A 17,746-nucleotide genomic window follows, 5' to 3' on the forward strand; every position below is an offset into this window, starting at 1 on the left:
GTGACTTCAGGATTCTGTGGTCTCATCATCACCCCCATTGTGAAGATGGGGATGGACACAAGTGCCCAGCTCCTCCCTGGTGGACATAGAGATATTAAGACCTATAAACTGGGGATATTCTCCATCATGGATTCCTAGAGTTAGGAACAGAAGGGGGACAAGGAATTAACATGGTCCCAACCTGCCTGGTGATGGAGTTGGATGGTAAAGGAGCCAGCACAAGGTAGCAAAACCTTGGATACTTTATCCCATATAACATGTTTATTTCATGAGTGGGGAGGTCAAGGTCCAGAGAGGGGAAGTAAATTATAACAATAATTGTTATGAATTGTTGAGTGCTGGCTGCTTTATGGCGTTACCTTTTTTAATCCTTGTGGCAACCCTCTGAAGGAGTGTATTAGTTTCCTGTGGCCGCTGCAACAAATGGCCACAAACTTGGTGGCCTAAAAACAGCAGAAATGTATTCTCTCAGTTCTGGAGGCCAGAAGTCCAAAATCACGGTGTTGGCAAGGCTGCCCTCCCTCCAGTGGCTCTAGGTCAGAGGTGAGAACTCTGCCTGGCCTCTCCAGTTTCTTAGGACTTTAGGTATTCCTTGGCTGCAGAACTCGGAGCTCTGCCTTCATCTTCACAGGGCGTTCTCCTCTGTTTCAATCCCCTCAGCCTTTCTCTTATAAGGACACGTCATTAGATTTAGGGTCCACCCAGATCATCCAAGATTATCTCATCTTGAGATCTTTTACAAAACTACATTTGCAAAGATCCTTTTCCCAAATAAGGTTATATCCTTTGGGGGGGGGGGGCTATGATTCATACTACCATAGACTGTGTCATTTTCATTTGACCAAAGAAGATACGGATGCTCATAGAAGTTAAGATACCTTAACACACAGCCAAGATCACACAGTCATCAAATGGGTCTTTTCAGTGCCTATATTTAATAACAATAATGGTAATAATGGCTAACACGCAGACAGCACTTTCATATGTTAATACAGTTAATCCTCTCAAAAACTCTGTGAGGAGGCAGGTATTATCATAATCCCCATTTTAGAGAGGAGAAAACTGAGCAACAGAGGGGTTGGTTAATTTCCCTAAGGCCACAAAGAACAGTGAAGAGCAGAGCCAGGCACACTGGCTCAGTCTGTGCTCTCATCTACCCAGATACTGCCTGAGAGGTTCCTCCTCAGACGTGAAAGATCACAACACAAACCATTGTCAGGGATGTTTTCAGTGGTCGCTAGGGAGTTTTAAAAGGGGTTCTGAAGGATGGGCGCCTAAGATGTAGCAGGGGAGACAAACTGTAGGCAAGAATACAGATCTACGGGACTTGGAGAAACCCTCTGGGCAAGGAGCATCCTATTGGCTTGGGAAGGCTCCCTACTGGTCTCGAAGCTTTCACCTCCCTGCTGATGGCTCTGGGACAGACTTCCCTTCCTTTTGTTTTGTGCACAGGCATCCTGTGGGTCACCCAGGCTCACAACTGGTCTCTCTCTCTTCCTTCTTCCTCACCTTTCCGTGTCCAGTTAGTGACCAGTTTCCTGTGGATTCTGACACCTCATTTCATGTGCCCTCCCCTCCCTTTATATTTGTAGCCATAGCTCATTATCCCTCCTGGGAACCAAAATAGCCTCCCATCTAAACTGTCTGAACTTCTCCATCCTTCCAATGGCTGCCAGCAGAGTGATCTTCATGTAGCACTCACCTGGAAAAAGACCATACGCCCTCCCCATGGCCAGTAAACCCCTTTCTCATATTGCACCGCTCCCCACTCCAGGTGCCATTCTGAAAACTTACCTTTTCTCTTCTTAAATCTTAAATGCCTGGACTGCCATTCATTCATTCATTCATTCATTCGTTCGTTCATTCAGCAATCTTTGTTGATTGCCTTCTCTGTGTTAGGAAATAGGGTAACAGATATGAACAAGGCATTCATGTTCTGGGTCCTCTTGGACCTTCCATTCTGGTGGGGACATCAACTAAATAAACTCAGGAAAGCCAATAAAATAATAAATGATTATGATAAAAGGTATGAAGAGAAGAAACAAGGGGTGAGAGAGACTGATGCAATGGGTGGGTTGGAGACTACTTTAGATAGGGTGGTCAGGGTGGGTGCTGAGGAGGTGCTGGAAGTTCTTGTGATAACTGAACTAGGTAATATAGGGACAGTGCTTAGTAAATGGGCAATAAATATTCGCCATTATTACTTACTGACCCATTCATTCACCCCACATTTTTTTGAGGGCTAATTGTTATATCCATTTGCATAGACACTGGTGATCTCCGTCTTTTTTTTTTTTTAAATATATATATTTTTATTTTTTACAGAGAGGAAGGGAGAGGGATAGAGAGTTAGAAACATCGATGAGAGCGAAACACTGATCAGCTGCCTCCTGCACACCTCCCACTGGGGATGTGCCCTCAGCCAAGGTACATGCCTTTGACCGGAGTCGAACCTGGGACCCTTCAGTCCGCAGGCCGACGCTCTGTCCACTGAGCCAAATTGGTTAGGACTGATCTCCGTCTTGAGTGCAGAAGTATCAGGGCTCCCTCAAACACATTAGCATTCTTAGTTTTGACTTTCAGATAAGTATGCCACATAAATCTATACCCAAAGTGGGGACGAATTCTGTTTTCGTCTCAAACACTCCACAAAAGGTAAGTGTCTCAGAGGCTCTGCTAATGAATTATATTATTTCTTCTTTGGTCTTATCTGAAGCACAGATGTCTCCACATTGCTTCCCTCCCAGTCCCTTTCAGAAGGTTTTGATTATGGGGGTTGCCCTGAGGTGGCCTCTTGTCTCTGAATGTGGATGGAGCTGACAGGTCTTTTGGGGGAAACTGCAAAGACAGCCTCTGATTTTGAATAGGACATACCTCTGTGCCTACGTCTTCCTAATTTACAAGCACCTCAGATTCTTGGATCTCTGTCCTCAAAGCACCATTTTATGGCCCATTGGCTTGTTGTGGAAGCATTACTGGGAAATTCTGGACCACAGGCCCTGGAATCCTAATTAAGTCAGACAAGTGCAATGAAGAGCAAAAGGGACTGGTGGATATCTTTAGTGAAACAAAACCCAACTTCCCCACAAGAAGGGAATGACGTGGCCCTTGAATGGGAGCCTAGAATTCCTATAAGATTGCGTGAGAGCTGACATTTCAGAAACCAGACTCCCTCCCCCAGCACCCTCAGGATTGGCTTCTGTTTTGAGGTGCAGCCTCTCCTGACGTCACACCAAAGGTTTATGTTATCAACACTGAGAACAGGACACTTTGGGTGACGTTGTGCTAACAGATTGCTTCTCTTAGATAATTGCTTATGCCTGACCCTGGGCTTCATCTCATGGACCCTAATTCCTCCTTGATTGGCATTTGGCAAATGCTGCTTATCTTGGACTTTTGGTAAGTGGCTCAGAGGCTGTGTCTTGTATACATTGTCTTTGGAGTTTATTAAAAAATTGCTAGTCCCCGTGAAATGGTTTGTTTCACTTCAACACACATTTGCTGAGATTCTTCTCAGTGCCAGGCCCCATGCTACAGCCGTGAAAGATGTCCCCACCCAGCAGATGTCCCTGATGACAAGAGGGAATTGAGGATGGGTCACGGTCACAGTGGCCTAGCCTGAGGCAGAGTGGGGTGAGGATGCATCAAGGATGCCTTCTTGCAGGAGTTGGTATCCTTATTGGGATGAATAGTGCCTCTCCCAAATTCATGTCTACCCAGAACATCAGAATGTGGCCATAATTACAAATATGATAAGGTAAGGATCAAGATGAGATCGTACTGGACAAGGATGGGCTCTAAATCCAATCAGAGAAAGAAGAGAGCACACAGAGAAGGCCATGCGATGATGGAGGTAAAAACCAGAGTGATGCAGTTATAAATCAAGGATGGCAATGTTTTCAGGAGCCAACAGGAGCTGGAAGACACAGGGAAGGACCCTCCCTTAGAGCCTTCAGAGGGAGCACAGCCCTGCCGACACCTTGATGTTGGACTTCCAGCCTCCAGAACGGTGAGAGAATACATTTCTGTTTTTTAAGCCACCAAATCTGTGGTAGTTTGTTATGGCTGTGCACTTTGGGCTTATCTTGAATAAGGTTCCAGGGCAAATAGCAATGTAATCATTTTCCTGTCACATCTCATACTCTAAGATCTATTTTTTATTGTTGTCAGATAGATCCACAATAACCCTTTTGAAAGGTTAGACACCATCTGTTCCTACCTGATTTAAACCCCAATGTGTCAGATTAGGCCTGTTTTCACTGAGAGCAGGCCGGACACTCCAATGGTGTGTAGGACCCATTTACATATGCATCCACTGATTCATTCCACAAATATGTCAGCATTGTCTGTGTGCCAGGTACTGATTGAACTTGGCCTAGTGGTTCATAGGGAACCAGGCTCTTAACATTGCCCCCTGATGAGCTCCCCTTCAGTTTCATTAGCAAGTCTCTGTGGCACTACAATGTGAAAGGAGCTGGAATAAAGGGAGGGAGGGGACAATGGTTGGAGAAGGCTCCACAGAGGAATCAAAGGCCAGGGGAGGCAGGGAAAGGCATGATAGCAGAGGGAATAGCATATGCAAAGGCACAGAGGCATGGACATGCAAAGCATGTTGGAGTGAGGCATGGGGTGTGAGACATCCTAAGAAGGACAACATGTTGGAGTAAAACCTGTCATAGTCCTTGTCCTCTGGGGCGTTACAGTTTTTTTACAGGTGGCAAAAGTAAATTCAGCTGATTTGGGATCTTTGGTTTTAAAGATGTGGATACTGGGGACTTTCTGTTGTTCACAGAGAGAGAGTGGATGCAGAAGAGGCAGGATCACAACGAAGAGGCCATCTGAAGGGAACACCAGAGGCTCCAGGTCAGGGGGTTCACCTTCAGAGCCACCAATGCTCATGGGGAGAGCGTCAGGAAGGGTCTGAAAGGGGTGGGGCCAGAATGCCAGCAACTCCGTCCTGCCAGGGCCATGCTGTCCTGCCAGAGGATGGCCACGTCTCGGTCAGGGAATGGCCTGCTGCTGGGACTTCTCCCAGGACGGCTGCTGGGAGTCAGGTCTGGGCTGGGAGAGGTTTCCAGGGCCCTGCTTCCCACTCTCCCCACTGCAGCTCCTTCCGTCTGTCACTATTGCTCTGTCAGGCTCCTGTCCTGTTCATGGTTTATGCTGGGATGGGGTGTTTGATATTTTCATTAGTGTTTTTTCTTTCTTAGACCTTGCTCTGCTTCATTTCCCCTTCCCTTGCTGCCTGTTGAAATGATTCACCAGGAGAGTTGACATTTTTTAACTTAAAATGTTTTAGTTTAACTGCTGCCGGCTAAATATATTTTGACCTCAGCTCTGTACTGTGGCTCTCTGCTCAGCTGGGGAGACCAAGGAAGCCTGGTGCCAAAAGCTTCTCTCTTTTTTGGACTGAATCCTCCTCAGCAGATCGGAAAGGATGCTGCGTGTCCTGAGGGTTGTTTTGCAACCAGTTCAGATAGGGGCTTGGCCAGTAGGATGCCTAGCTGTGTGAATGTACCTGCCACAGAGGTGTCTTATCTGATTCACGAAGCTGGCCAGCCACGTGTCCAAATGTGTCTGGCCCTGGCGCCATCTTTCTTTATAGAACCCAGTGGGCAATTTACATAGTTGTTCTCTGCCCCAGGGGGACTTGGACGAGCTCCGAGTAGCCACTAAGGCTGGCAGCTTATTAAGTACTGGACGGAGATGGAGGGACAGAAAGTCAGGGTGTTAGCAAGTCTCTGACGGAAGGATTTTTGGAGATCCCAGAAGGAGTTTAATGACAGCAAGAGTCACACTTTAAAAAAAGTACGTTTAAAAAGGCACATTTTTATTGATTTCAGAGAGGAAGGGAGAGGGGAGAGAGATAGAAACATCGATGAGATACATGGATCGACTGCCTCCTGTATACCCCCTACTGGGGATCAAGTGTGCAACCTGAGCACGTGCCCTGACTAGGAATCGAACCATCAACCTCTTGGTTCAAGGGTCAACTCTCAACCACTGAGGCACACCTGCCAGGCAAGAGTCCCACTTTTTAAAAAAATGTATTTTTTTAATTGATTTCAGAGAGGAAGGGAGAGGGAGAGAGAAACATCAATGAGAGAGAAATATTGATCACGCCTGACACTGGGAATCAAGCCTGAAACTTGGACATATGCCCCGACTGGGAGTTGAATTGCAACCTCCTGGTTCATAGGTTGATGCTCAATCTTTGAGCTACACCGCTGGGCAAGAGTCCTGCTTTTAATGGGGGCAAATAGTCCCGCTTTTAATGGGGGGCAAATCCTCCAGGCTTGAGCAAGGCAGGCCATGCCTCTTAGTCCCCCACCCAGACTCATCAAACTCAGTTCAGGATGGTAAAGAGAGAGAAAAGAGAGGACAGGATCAAATCTGAGTAGAGGATCTGGGCTGCTTCAACTGGTGCCTATATACACGACTCTGTAGATCCAGTCTCGATATTCATTGACTAATTATTAATCCATTTACAATATATTTATTGAAAATCTATATGTATGTGGCAAATACTGAGACTAGCCCTGGGAATGCAGAGAAAAGGGCAGATGTAAGCGTCTAGAGGAAAAGACAGTAATTATAAATAGGATAAGAGTCTCAAAGATAAAAACACAGAAAGTAGCCCTAGCCACTTTGGCTCAGTGGATAGAGTGTTGGCCTGCGGATCAAAGGGTCCCGGGTTCAATTCCAATCAAGGGCATGTACCTTGGGTGCAGGCTCCTCCCTAGCCTGGGCCCTGGTTGCGGTTCATGCAGGAGGAAACCAATTGATGTGTTTCTCTCATATTGATGTTTCTCTCTGTCTTCCCCTCTCTCTTCCACTTTCCCTAAAAATCAATGGAAAAATATCCTCGGGTGAGTATTAAAAAACAAAAAAATACAGAAAGTATAGGGGACAATGGGAACATTTAATGGGAGAGCTGACCCAGGTTGGGGTGCGGGGAGTTGGGGAGAGGGTACATGAAAGGCCTCCTTGATGCAGTGACTTTTAATCTGGTGTGTAAGGTATAAATTGAAATTAGGTCAGGTGAAGAGGTGAGAGAGGTGTTTATTAGGCAGGGGCAATTGCAAGTGAAAAGGCCCTCAGACAAGAGAGAGGAGGAGGAAATAATAAAGATCTCTTGAGCAAGGGGTGGGGGGAGGCTTCTGTCACACGAGAAAAGTCCAGAGCATGGACCTGTGATGCCAGACTCAGGGCAGCAAGACTCATTCCAGATGCTTCCATAGTGGGGAGAGGACTTTGGGTTCACCGCTGGGCTGGGACAGGGCTGGCCGGGACAGGATGGGGATGGGACTAGCATATGAAGGTCTTCAGTGCCCGCAGATGAGGTGGTTTTGACTGCACCTTCTAATGACTTAGGATGCTTTTCAAAACTACAGAGCTCTGGGCCCCGCCTCTGAGAATCCCCATCTTTCCCTCTGCAGTGGGGATCGGTCCCATGTTCAGCCATCTTCCCAGGTGATTGTAATGTGCCTCCAGCTTCAGCTTATTCCTGTGCTTGGGACTGGGCCCAGCGTGGGAGGCACTTGGAGATGAAGAAGGCCACAGGGAAAGTCAGCCCCAGCACTGGGAGGGCAATAATTGCTGTAATCTCTGAAGGAATTCGTTGGCTTTCCTCAGAAGAGCAATTCTCATAACATTTACCAAAATGAAAATCCTGATTAATTCTGCAGGTTTATAGCTCCCCAGAGGCTGGGGAAAAACATCTCTTGGCAACAGAAGCAAACTTTATTCTGGCAGCGCAGACAATGCTGCAAACACTAGATATGGAGCTGCACATACTTTCTGGAATTCCAGCGCACCGCATCCCTGGTCTCAGAGACACTCAGCCATGGCCACTGCTCATGCTGCCACCCGGACCAACGGCTTCCAGGGGCTCTTCGCCCTCTTGCTCCCAGTCTCCATGGTGTTATGCGCAGATGTGGCTTTTGTCAGCCCAGCATGTCTTCCTTTGGGGGAACCACTTCTATGCCATTAAGTGCCATTCAGATAGGTTGTCAACGACCATTAACTCCACCTCTGCCTGTAGGGACGCCATCCAGGACTAGCCAGTTGTGGTATGATCCCTGGAAATAGTGATTGGCTCAAGAGGTTGCATGGAATTCAGAAAGGGCCAAACAGCATTGTTTATTTCTTTTTAGGGTTAATATATGGATAATGGTAAAGTTTCTCCTGAAGATGCTAAGCTAGAGAATGTGAGTCTGGATTTGTCCTCACACAGTGTGGAGAACAAAGCCAGAGAGAGAGAGAGAGAGAGAGAGAGAGAGAGAGAGAGAGAGAGAGAGAGAGAGAGGAAGAGAGAGGGAGAGAGAGAGAATTTTGCCAACAATAGGCCTGATTCCAGGCCTGTAGACTCTGGAACTTTGAGTCTTGTGAGCTCTCACTGCACCTGTTTAGGGTTAAGCTTTTTGGAGTTGGGTTCTGTCTCTTGCAACAAAAGCATCTGGACTAACACAGCCGATTTTTTGGTTTCTGATCGACCTCAGGAGAAGGTGGAGGTGTGGGGAATGCACTGGAGAGTGAGGCAGGCGTGGTCAAAGAGTTTGTGAGGCAGCTGTCCCTGGGATGTCCAGGTGTCTGTCTCGGGGTCGTAGCAGTCAAAGGAGGCCGAGTCCTCGATGTGGCAGTCCGTGGTCAGCCGCCGGCCGCCTGTCACGTAGAGCTTGTTCCCCATCACCGCGGCCCCATGGTGCATCCTCCGGTCTTTCATGTCCGCACATTTGACAAATTTGTTGGACTGAGGGTCATAAGCTAGAATCCTCCTTGTGTAACCTGAAAGCCAAGTGGTATATCAGCAAGGTCAGCATTGCTCATTTGGGAGTAGAGGTCAGTGGTCTGGGAATGTGTCTGCTCTCTGCCCTCGCCTGACACTGAGGCTGGAATCTGAACTACAGCATGGAATGTTTCGATAACTTGCCCAAGGTTTAGTGTGCAGCAGGGATGGGGTTTGGCCCCTGCATCCCTAACCCCAAGTTAAGGCGGCACATAGCCCGTTTTCAGTGGGGAGCAGCCTCCTGATTCCAGGGACTTTCTCAGCCTCACTGGCTTCTTCATCACTCTCACATGCCCTCTCCAGAGCTACAACAATCCAAAGAAGGAAGCTTTGGGAACTCATGGGTCCTCACAACAACCTTATCAGGTGGGCCCTTTGAGGATCTCCATTTTACAGATGAGCAAACTGAGGCCCAATCTACACTAATAGAAGAGAAATATGCAAATTGACCATACCTCCATGACACCCACCAGCCAATCAGGAGTGAGTATGCAAATTAACCCAACAAAGATGGAGGGTTAATTTGCATACACAGGCATAGAGCGGTGGGGCAGGACGCCTGCTATGAGGGAGACGGCGGGGGTGCGGAGGGAGCTACAGGAGCGGCGCTCCAGCTGGAGAAGACTGAAGGCAGCGGCCAGAGCGAAGGCCTGGGTCCCGGGTGCCGGAGGAAAACCGGTGCCGGCAGCCAGGGGAAGGAAGGCCTATTGCACGAATCTTCATACAACAGGCCTCTAGTAGAGTAATAACTTGCCAAAGAGTATACAGCCAGGGAGTGGCAGAGTCAGGATGTGAACCCAGATCTGTCTGATCCTCAAACCAGTCCTCTTAACCATGACACTATACTGTGATTGCAGAGGAATGATCCATCAGTAGCTAATATTAACAAGAGCAAATGTGTTTTGAGTATTTGCCACGTGTCTGGGAACATGCCACGTGCTTTCAATACGTGAGTATGTTTTATTACCACAACAACTCTGTGAAATAAGGCATTATTTCATTCCTGTTTACAGAAAATGACAGGGAGAAACTTCTGGAGGGGAAAAGAACTTTGTCAAGTTGTCCACACGCCCTCAGCCAGAGGGGTGTGATTTTACAAAGACAGTCTTGTAGAACAACGTCCGTCTACTAGTGACCCTTTTTCCATGGGAGATGCCAAGTTGTGCCCAGCCTGGCGATTCTCTGCTCAAACTCACCTCCCACGATGACAATCCGCTCCCCAAGCACCACTGCAGGGGCACACACATTCTTGATCATTCTCGTCTCCATTTTGAACCACGTGTTTCTGGAAATGTGATAAACCTGAGGGGGAAATATAATCATGGCACTGTATTTTAAAGTGATATTTTTAAAAGACAGAAGTAGTAATTAAGCCCCGGAAGGTGTGGCTCAGTTGGTTGAGCATCTTCCCATGCACCAAGAGGTTCAGTTCCCTGTCAGGGCACATGCCTGGGTGTGGGCTCAATCCCCAATGGGGTGTGTGTAGGAGGCAACTGAGCAATGATTGATGTTTCTTTCTCTCATCAATGTTTCTCTGTCCCTCTCCTTTCCTCTCTCTCTTAAAATCAATAAAAACATACTTAACAAAACATGGTCCTCTTTAAAAAGTAGTAATAAAAGGGTGAAATAGGAGTCATTTTTTTCACTTTTTTTCCAATTTTTAGAATGTAGGTATATTACTATCAATAAAAATATAATTAAATAACAGAAAGAAGAATATTATTAGAAATTGGTCTTCATGTGACCCCCCTGAGATTAGAGGCTGTGTTTCTATAGAGTGGACCAAGAGTTATGCATTGTAGCATGTGTTTGCTTACTTTGCTTGGAACAATTTTTTATTTTAATGAGAAATGGAGCAACTTGGATAGTCATGAAACCAGTGCTTTTTTCAGTTACTTTCATTTGTAGCTCATGTTTAAGTGTCTAATTGTTCCAGTGTATCCGAGAGGGTCTTAGAGCCAGGAGTAAGTCTGGGGCTAAGTGAGGAAGGCTCTAGGGCAGTTCATGCTTGAGAGTCCTTAGAACCATAGACAACATGAAGCACGAGGAAAGGCAAAAAGAGCACAGAGATGGGCTGCACTCTGAAACAGAGCAAATCAGGGTTCCCAGACTTGTCTTCCTGGTAATTTTCTCATTTTCAAGTTCAAATATCAAATGTAATTTAGTTCATTACTGGCAGAATTTAGCACAAGAGAGATAGGATGGACTTCATATAAGAAAAAAGGAACAAAAGTATTCATTTATAGAGAAAAATGGCCCAGTATTATTCACTGGAAATTCTTTCTGTGTAAAATGTAATTGCCATCATATTAAAGGCCTTATTATTTTTTTAAAATCAGCTTACCAAATTTTATCATCACAACCATCCAATGAAGTAGGTAGCATTACTTATCCCCATTTTTCAGATTAGACATTGAGGTTCAGAGAGGTTAAGTGACATTCCCAAAGTCCCACAGCTAGAGTGAGAAGAAGAGCTGGTCTGGTTGAGTCCAGAGTCCATGTCCTTCACCTCCACGTTCATGGTTGTATCTGATGTACCTTTGTATATGTGAATCTTACACAAAATAATTCATAAATGGATAAAATCTTACTGAAATTAAACTTCCTTCCTCCCTCTCTTTCTTCCTTCTTTTCTTTCTCCCCCGCCCCTCCCCTGCAGATGACAAATGTATATGTGTGTGTTATGCGAGTATTGATATGTGTGTGTGTTTGTGTATGTGCATGTGGGGGGGGGGCACACACTCATGCACTTACATGATGAGAAAGACCAGCCATTTACCTGGATAAGGCGCACAGGGTTCTGCATGATGTCCTCTCCCCCGAAAAGGTACAGTCTTTGGTCTTTCACAGCGACTGCAGGGTGCAGAACCCCCACTGGCATGCTGGCCATGTTCTCCCAGGCGTTGCAGATGCTGTCATATCTCTCCATGGAGCCCAAGACCTCCTGCCCTTCTCCAATCCCCCCTATAGAGAAGATGAAGTTCTTATGGGAGGTGCTTCTGTGGGAGTAGCGGGCCGCCAGCATGGGCTGTCCCAGCCTCCACTGATTGAGTTTCAGGGAGAAGATGTAGATGTGGCGACTGGGCTCACTCTTCTCTGTGCCCACGGCCATGCCTCCCAGCACATAGACGCTGCGGTGCAAGGCAACGGCTGCGGCCTTATAGAGCCGGGTGGGCAGTTTGGCGAGGCTCCGCCATTGGCCTGTCTGTCTGTGGTACAGGAGAACATCCCTGGTGGTTTGCTGGTTGTCCTTCCTCCCACCCAAGAGGATGAGGAAGTCTTGGTAAGAGTTCCTTGGGGGCACGTGCCATGGAGGTTGGAGGTCTGGGACACTGGTAGTGCCATACAAAGAAAACATCTGCCTCCTGGCCATCTCCAAGATGATCTGGCATGAGGGCGAGGACTGAAGGAGGGCATCGTTAGCGATGAAGTGGTGGAAGAAGGCCGGGTGGATGTACGGAAGCCTGACAAGCTTGAACAGTTCCTGCATGTATCGCTTCCGGGTCTGGAGGTCATGCTTGACCCAACCCATGAAGGCCTCAAACACCTTTTCCTCCTCCCCGCACAGCCCATCATCCCCCAGGTAGTCTCTCAATTCCAAGGCGCAGAGCTCCTTCAGGTCAGCAGATGCGGCCACCTCTGGGAAGTACGTCAGGGCCACCTCCCTGGCTGTCTTCTTGAGAGTCTCGCAGCTGAGGATCTCTGAGAGTCTGATCATACCCAGGCAGTTGCTGGGGGTCAGCTGGCTCTGCAGGTAGGAGGAGCAGGCCTCAAAGAGCTTGGGGTACTGCAGCATGGAGGCAGCCTCCATCAAGGGCAGAACGTTCTCAGCCGTGATGGGCACCTCCCCCGTGTACACATACAGGATGAGCTGCTCCAGGGTCGTGGAGTCAATGCCTCTCAGCTGGACCTTGGCCTCCATGCTCTCCCGGAAGTTGCTGCAGAACATGGCCCTGAAGTAGGGGCTGCTGGAGGCCAGCACGTTTCGGTGGCAGGGCACCTCCCAGGCCCCAACACAGATGATTACATCAGTCAGGATTCTGCTTTGTCTTAAGCCATTGAGCTGCCTCAACAAGTCAGAGGAGAAGTCGTGGTTTTTGAAGAGCAGCCCATCTGCTAACTCCTTGTCCATCCTGCAAAGAGGGGGAGGAGTCCCAAGAGGGAGCACGTGCTGGAGGGTTTAGCTGTGGCAGCGCAGATACTTAGAGCATCTGTGTCTACTCACCAGTGCGTGTGGGTATCGCCAGGAATATCGCTTAGTGAAGATTGCAGAGAGAGGCCACCCACACTCCAGGCCTCACAGCTGACGCCTCTCTTTTTGGTTATGATTGCTCTGAAAGGTAACAGGCAAATAACATCTTTAGATAAGCTGAGGAAAAACAAGCAAACCAAAACAATGAAGGTTGTAGGAAGTTACTGATTGTCAGGGGCTGAAATGTTAGCTGGAAGCAAAATAACAGCCCGTGCACTTGACCAGCGGAAGTCTGTGAGCCTTTCTCCAGATTCTCAGCCTTCTGTTATTTAGTGAATTCATCTCAGCATCTTTCTGGGTGTTAGTCATTCCCCAAGGTTGTCATTCGGGGGGCGGGGGGGGGGGGGGGTGTGGCCCTCTGGTAACCAGACAGAAACGAGGGATGAAAAGGGACCTTTGCAATACATTTATTGAAACATGGCTTCACAAATTCGTTAGGGTTTTGTTTTAAAGATGGGATAAATAGAAAGCAGAGCCCCAATAACACCCTGGGCGGGGTTTATTGCTCGGCACCTGGCAGGCCACCTGCGGAAGAGTGAAACGTTAGAGACATTTACCTTGCTTGGCTGCAGTGATAGCCACCGATGCCTGGTCCGACTGGTCCCGCCGGAGTTTCCACCTCTGGCTCCAAGTGAAACCATAAACCTGGGCCTTTCCTTCAGTTGACAAATGATTGGTCCTGGGAGAGTTCTGGATTTGTTTATGCTAAAGGCGCTTTCACAGTTTTCTAGAGCTTTGTGACAGAACTGCTGGGCAGGGAGACGGTGTATACATTCCAGGGCTAAGAATAGCTGCATATGTATTTTCCACTGTTGGGACATGTGACTTTCCAGTTGCCTTTTGCAGCAACCCCAGGGCCAGCAGGGCTGCGCATGCCCACATGCCTTGTTTCCTTGGCAAGTGTTTACATCGGCATAAATAGACCTGAAGGGACGGCTTCTCTCGGAGAAGACTTTGCTGCCTGCTTGGAAACATCCTGAGTCCCTTGTCCTAAAAGTGCCTGGGAATTCTAGATGTCTGTAAACAGGTTGCTGGGGCCTGGGATAGTTACTGACGATGGTTCTGGGCACGTGGAAGGTGGTGGATGGTCACAAGGGAAGCCAGAATGTGGGCCGGGGTGCTGTTTGATGGGTTTCTATTTCCACCGGTGTGGCAGGATCATTGGCGAAGGCTGTGATTGCCTCCTCCAGGCTCTGAGATGGTGGGGTCCGTGACAAAAGCCGTTTTGCATATGTGTGAAGCACCCTAGGGGTTCCAGACTCTGGGAGACCAAACCTTCGCTGGTTCTCCTGACCCTAGAGGCTTCTGTCTTGGTGAGGGCAGGGGTGCTCTTCGGCATCATACTGCCTCTCCCAGACACGAGCGGATTGTTCTTCCGTCATTCTTTTTATAGGTCTGGCTTGCTTTTCTGTCTTACTTTCTTTTTTTTCTCCTTTTAGAAAGGCTTGTGCTAGAGGCAGGAGGCAAGGTTTATTGCTCCAGGCTGTTCCAGACGGAGAGAGAAAGAGGGCGGGAGGGGAAGAGAGAGATGGAGGTGGGGAGAGGGAGAAGCAGCAGCAGAGGGATATGGGGATGGGTGGGGGGGGGGGGGGAGAGAGAGAAAGACAGAGAGAGAGTGGAGGAGGAGGAGGAAGAAAGAGCAGGAGGAGGAAGAGAAGGAGAAAGGGAGGGAGGGAGGGAAGGAGAGGGGAAGGAAGAAACAGGGAAGCAGGAAGAGGAGAATGATGAGGTGATGGAGTAAGCGTTAGTCATCAAATGTAAGAATCAGAACCAGGACGGAAGGTTATAGAACCACCAGGAAGAGTAAAAAGGACCTAGGTGTCTCCTGCCCCCATGTCCAGAGAGTTCCTGATTGGTGATACCAGCAGTGAGTGGCAGGGAAGCCGGTCTTTCTCTCCTTGTTGGTCTTGCTTGGACTATTGCAACATCCTCCCAAGCCAAATTTTCCCTTTGTTCCAAGTTTCTCTCCCTCCAATACACCCATCTGTCCCCACCAGTGTAACCCTGGGGAAGGCAAATCAGAATCTGCCAGTCCCCTACATCATGCCCTTCAATGGCTCCTATGTCTGCAGGATGAATCCAGACTGGAAACAGACTGGTCTCCTGATACTTCCCGCTTAAAATTTTTATGCTATCCCCATCAGACAACTTGCATATTCTTGTATGTGTCCGGTCCTTGTTGGGAAGGCTGGACTGACCTGGCCTGTAGGACACCCCAGGGCAGGATGGAAGGAGTGTCTTTCATTCATAGTTGCATGGATCAGCCCCAAAGAGTCTAGAAGGTCAATGGCCAGCAAGTATATTAACATGTCATTGGGGCCAGGGGCCTCGAGGCCAGAATTAGGAGCAGAAGACCTGAGCCACCGGGGTCAGAGACCTATGGAGATATAACCATTAATTAGAATCCCTTGAGGAAATGGGACAAGGAGCTGAATGTCCTCATTTATTTTAGGTTCCCATATATTCAGACCCCAAACTCCCAAAGAAGCACATAAAGTTAAGACAAAAAACTTCTGCACAGTTTCTCTCCTGGCTGAGTGTGCTGGGCCTGGATTCCCATGGAAGGGCAGTCTGGTTCAGGTCAGCAGCAGGTCTGACAGCTACAGGCAAGGAAGCCACCAACATGCTCCACCATGCATGTCCAGGTCCAGTCCTCCTATCGCCATCGGGACAAGACGTAACTTTCACACTAACCAGTGAACCATGGCAATTGGTTCGAGGGATCTGTGTTTCAAGAATGTGCAGACCTGCACTTAGAGGGCTGAGAGCTCCTTGAACACTGGAAGGCTGTTCCTTGTTGTCTTGTGAGTATCTCCCATTCCCATAGTCGGTGGTAGGTGAAGGAGAAAAAGGGGGAGCAGACAAATAAGGCCTCAGTGGACTGGATCATTAAAAGCTGTAGGAAGGGACTTGCCTCTTGCTATGTGATTTTAAAACCTGTCTATGTATGTGAGTTCCTGCCTTCCGGTGTCTGTATCTGTGTGGCTGGGTGTGTTTTTTGACCAGACAATGGCCAAAGGTGGCCTGCTCCTTGATTCTGGTGTTGCCATGATGACCGTGCTCTAAGAACTAAAAGCCTAACCCTGCATTTACTAGGCCAGTATTGCAAATGACAGCACAATGTCTTCATATTTTTCCCCCTAGGGAGGGTAAGGGAAATAAAGACCAACAGAGATAGCAACAGGACTGTTAGTGTGTTGTTGGTATACAATCTGCTGTCAGGCCCCCTTCCTCCCTGAGAACTACATCCTGACCCGATACATCATTTATGCCACAGATTAGCTTTCTGGGCTCTAAATCAAATTGGGAAGAAAAAAATAATATGATCAAAGATGCATTCTTGCTCTCTCGTTTTAACACTGCAAGTCACCAAGAATAATACACTGCTTGGCCTCCCTGCTCCCCAGCAGGTGCTCCTGATGGTGAGGTAGGCCTTTAGGCAGGAATATCCTCCCTCCAGGCCACTGAGGCATGATTTGGCAATTTTATGCTGGAGTATAGAAGGTGGATGACCTAAAGAGAGATGTCTGTTGAGAGGGTGAACTTTACTCCCAGATGTAGCATTACTTCCCTTGGGGAAATGTGAATTGAGCAAGGTAAGGGTCTAGTTAACTAAGGGTCGGTCCATCCATCCATCCATCCATCCATCCATCCATCCATCCATTGAATAAGACGAGGTCCCTTGCCCTTGTGGTACTTACCATAAGGGAAGTAGGGAAGATAGACAAATAATTTAAGTATCCTAAACGTTATAAAGGGATGCCTTTCTCAACCTTCCTCCTTCCCTTCTCACCCCTGTCCCACCATGAATTCTAAGTCCTCTAGAAAGAGAACCTTATACATGCATCTTTGGAAAGCTCTCATATCAGGCTGAGTTTTAGTCATGTGTTTTTGTCTCTCTCTCCTGTATTGTAGCTCCTTGAGGGCAGGAATAAGCCTACACTCCTGCCCCATGTAAGGAAAGGCAGAGAATGGAATTTGTTGACAGAGATTGACACTGGACACTATTTGCTTACTTTTGCCTTTTCCAGACTGTATATATTTTTACTAGTGGCTTGCTTTTCGGTTTTTATGACACCTTTTTAATCTATGTTTTCCAAATGATCAAAAATAAAAGTTAAAAAATATTTTTCGACTTCCTGATAGGTAGGAAACAGAATCTGAAATACTTTTTACTTCTTTCTCCCTGGTTTTTGTAAAGATAACCTGGAATTTAGGCTCAGTTTGTTGTCATCAAATCATTTTATATATTGTATCTTATCTTTTAAAAATGACTTTTTGCTTTTGCTATTTGCTTTTGAATCATATTTACAACTATTATTTAAACTTAGCTCCCTACTTGGCTGGTTTACATTTTCCCTGCCAGTTCTGTTATGCCGCACTTTCCCCTTCTTACGTGCTTAACTCTGACCCATCTTTTGATTAACTGAAGTTCCTTCACTCATAATATTTTTTTTAGGAAGAATAGGGGAAAGGTGCATTTTTCTGAATCCTTCCTTATCCAAGATTCTCTTTTCTTTTCCTACCATCTACAAACAACAGCTTGGCTGGGTACAATAGTTTAGGGATCAAATTATTTTTTATTATAAATTTACAATTATAAATAAGTCAAGGGGATGTGATGTACAGCATGGTGACTATAGTTAATAATACTGTATTGCATATTTGAAAGTTGCTAAAAGAGCAGATCTTAAAAGTTCTCATCA

General features: G+C 47.3%; 1 protein-coding gene across 2 annotated transcripts; it reads right to left on the reverse strand.

The window, feature by feature from the left end:
- Nucleotides 1-5,817: 5,817 nt before the first annotated feature.
- Nucleotides 5,818-13,861, reverse strand: KLHL38 (kelch like family member 38). Of its 2 annotated transcripts, XM_080646293.1 has the most exons (5): nucleotides 13,598-13,861; nucleotides 13,014-13,121; nucleotides 11,568-12,921; nucleotides 9,985-10,090; nucleotides 5,818-8,787 (listed from the first exon to the last, which is right to left on the reverse strand). In XM_080646293.1, the coding sequence occupies exons 3-5, from the start codon at nucleotides 12,918-12,920 to the stop codon at nucleotides 8,498-8,500; spliced, it is 1,749 nt and encodes a 582-aa protein (XP_080502419.1). In that variant the 5' UTR covers nucleotide 12,921; nucleotides 13,014-13,121; nucleotides 13,598-13,861; the 3' UTR covers nucleotides 5,818-8,497. The 2 variants fall into 2 exon arrangements, with proteins under 2 accessions (XP_080502419.1, XP_080502420.1); XM_080646294.1 differs by lacking the exons at nucleotides 13,014-13,121; nucleotides 13,598-13,861 and having other exon boundaries at nucleotides 11,568-12,935.
- Nucleotides 13,862-17,746: the final 3,885 nt, after the last annotated feature.

Source organism: Plecotus auritus (genome assembly GCF_963455305.1).
Source record: "Plecotus auritus genome assembly, chromosome: 11".
Lineage (NCBI taxonomy): Eukaryota > Metazoa > Chordata > Mammalia > Chiroptera > Vespertilionidae > Plecotus > Plecotus auritus.

Excerpts from the sequence above, each read along its gene's own strand:
- KLHL38 (XM_080646293.1), bottom strand. The coding sequence starts at position 12,920 with ATGGACAAGGAGTTAGCAGATGGGCTGCTCTTCAAAAACCACGACTTC. Across the intron at positions 10,091-11,567 it reads ACCCTGTGCGCCTTATCCAG|GTTTATCACATTTCCAGAAA; the intron begins GTAAATGGCTGG and ends TTTCCCCCTCAG. Across the intron at positions 8,788-9,984 it reads GCGGATTGTCATCGTGGGAG|GTTACACAAGGAGGATTCTA; the intron begins GTGAGTTTGAGC and ends CTTGGCTTTCAG.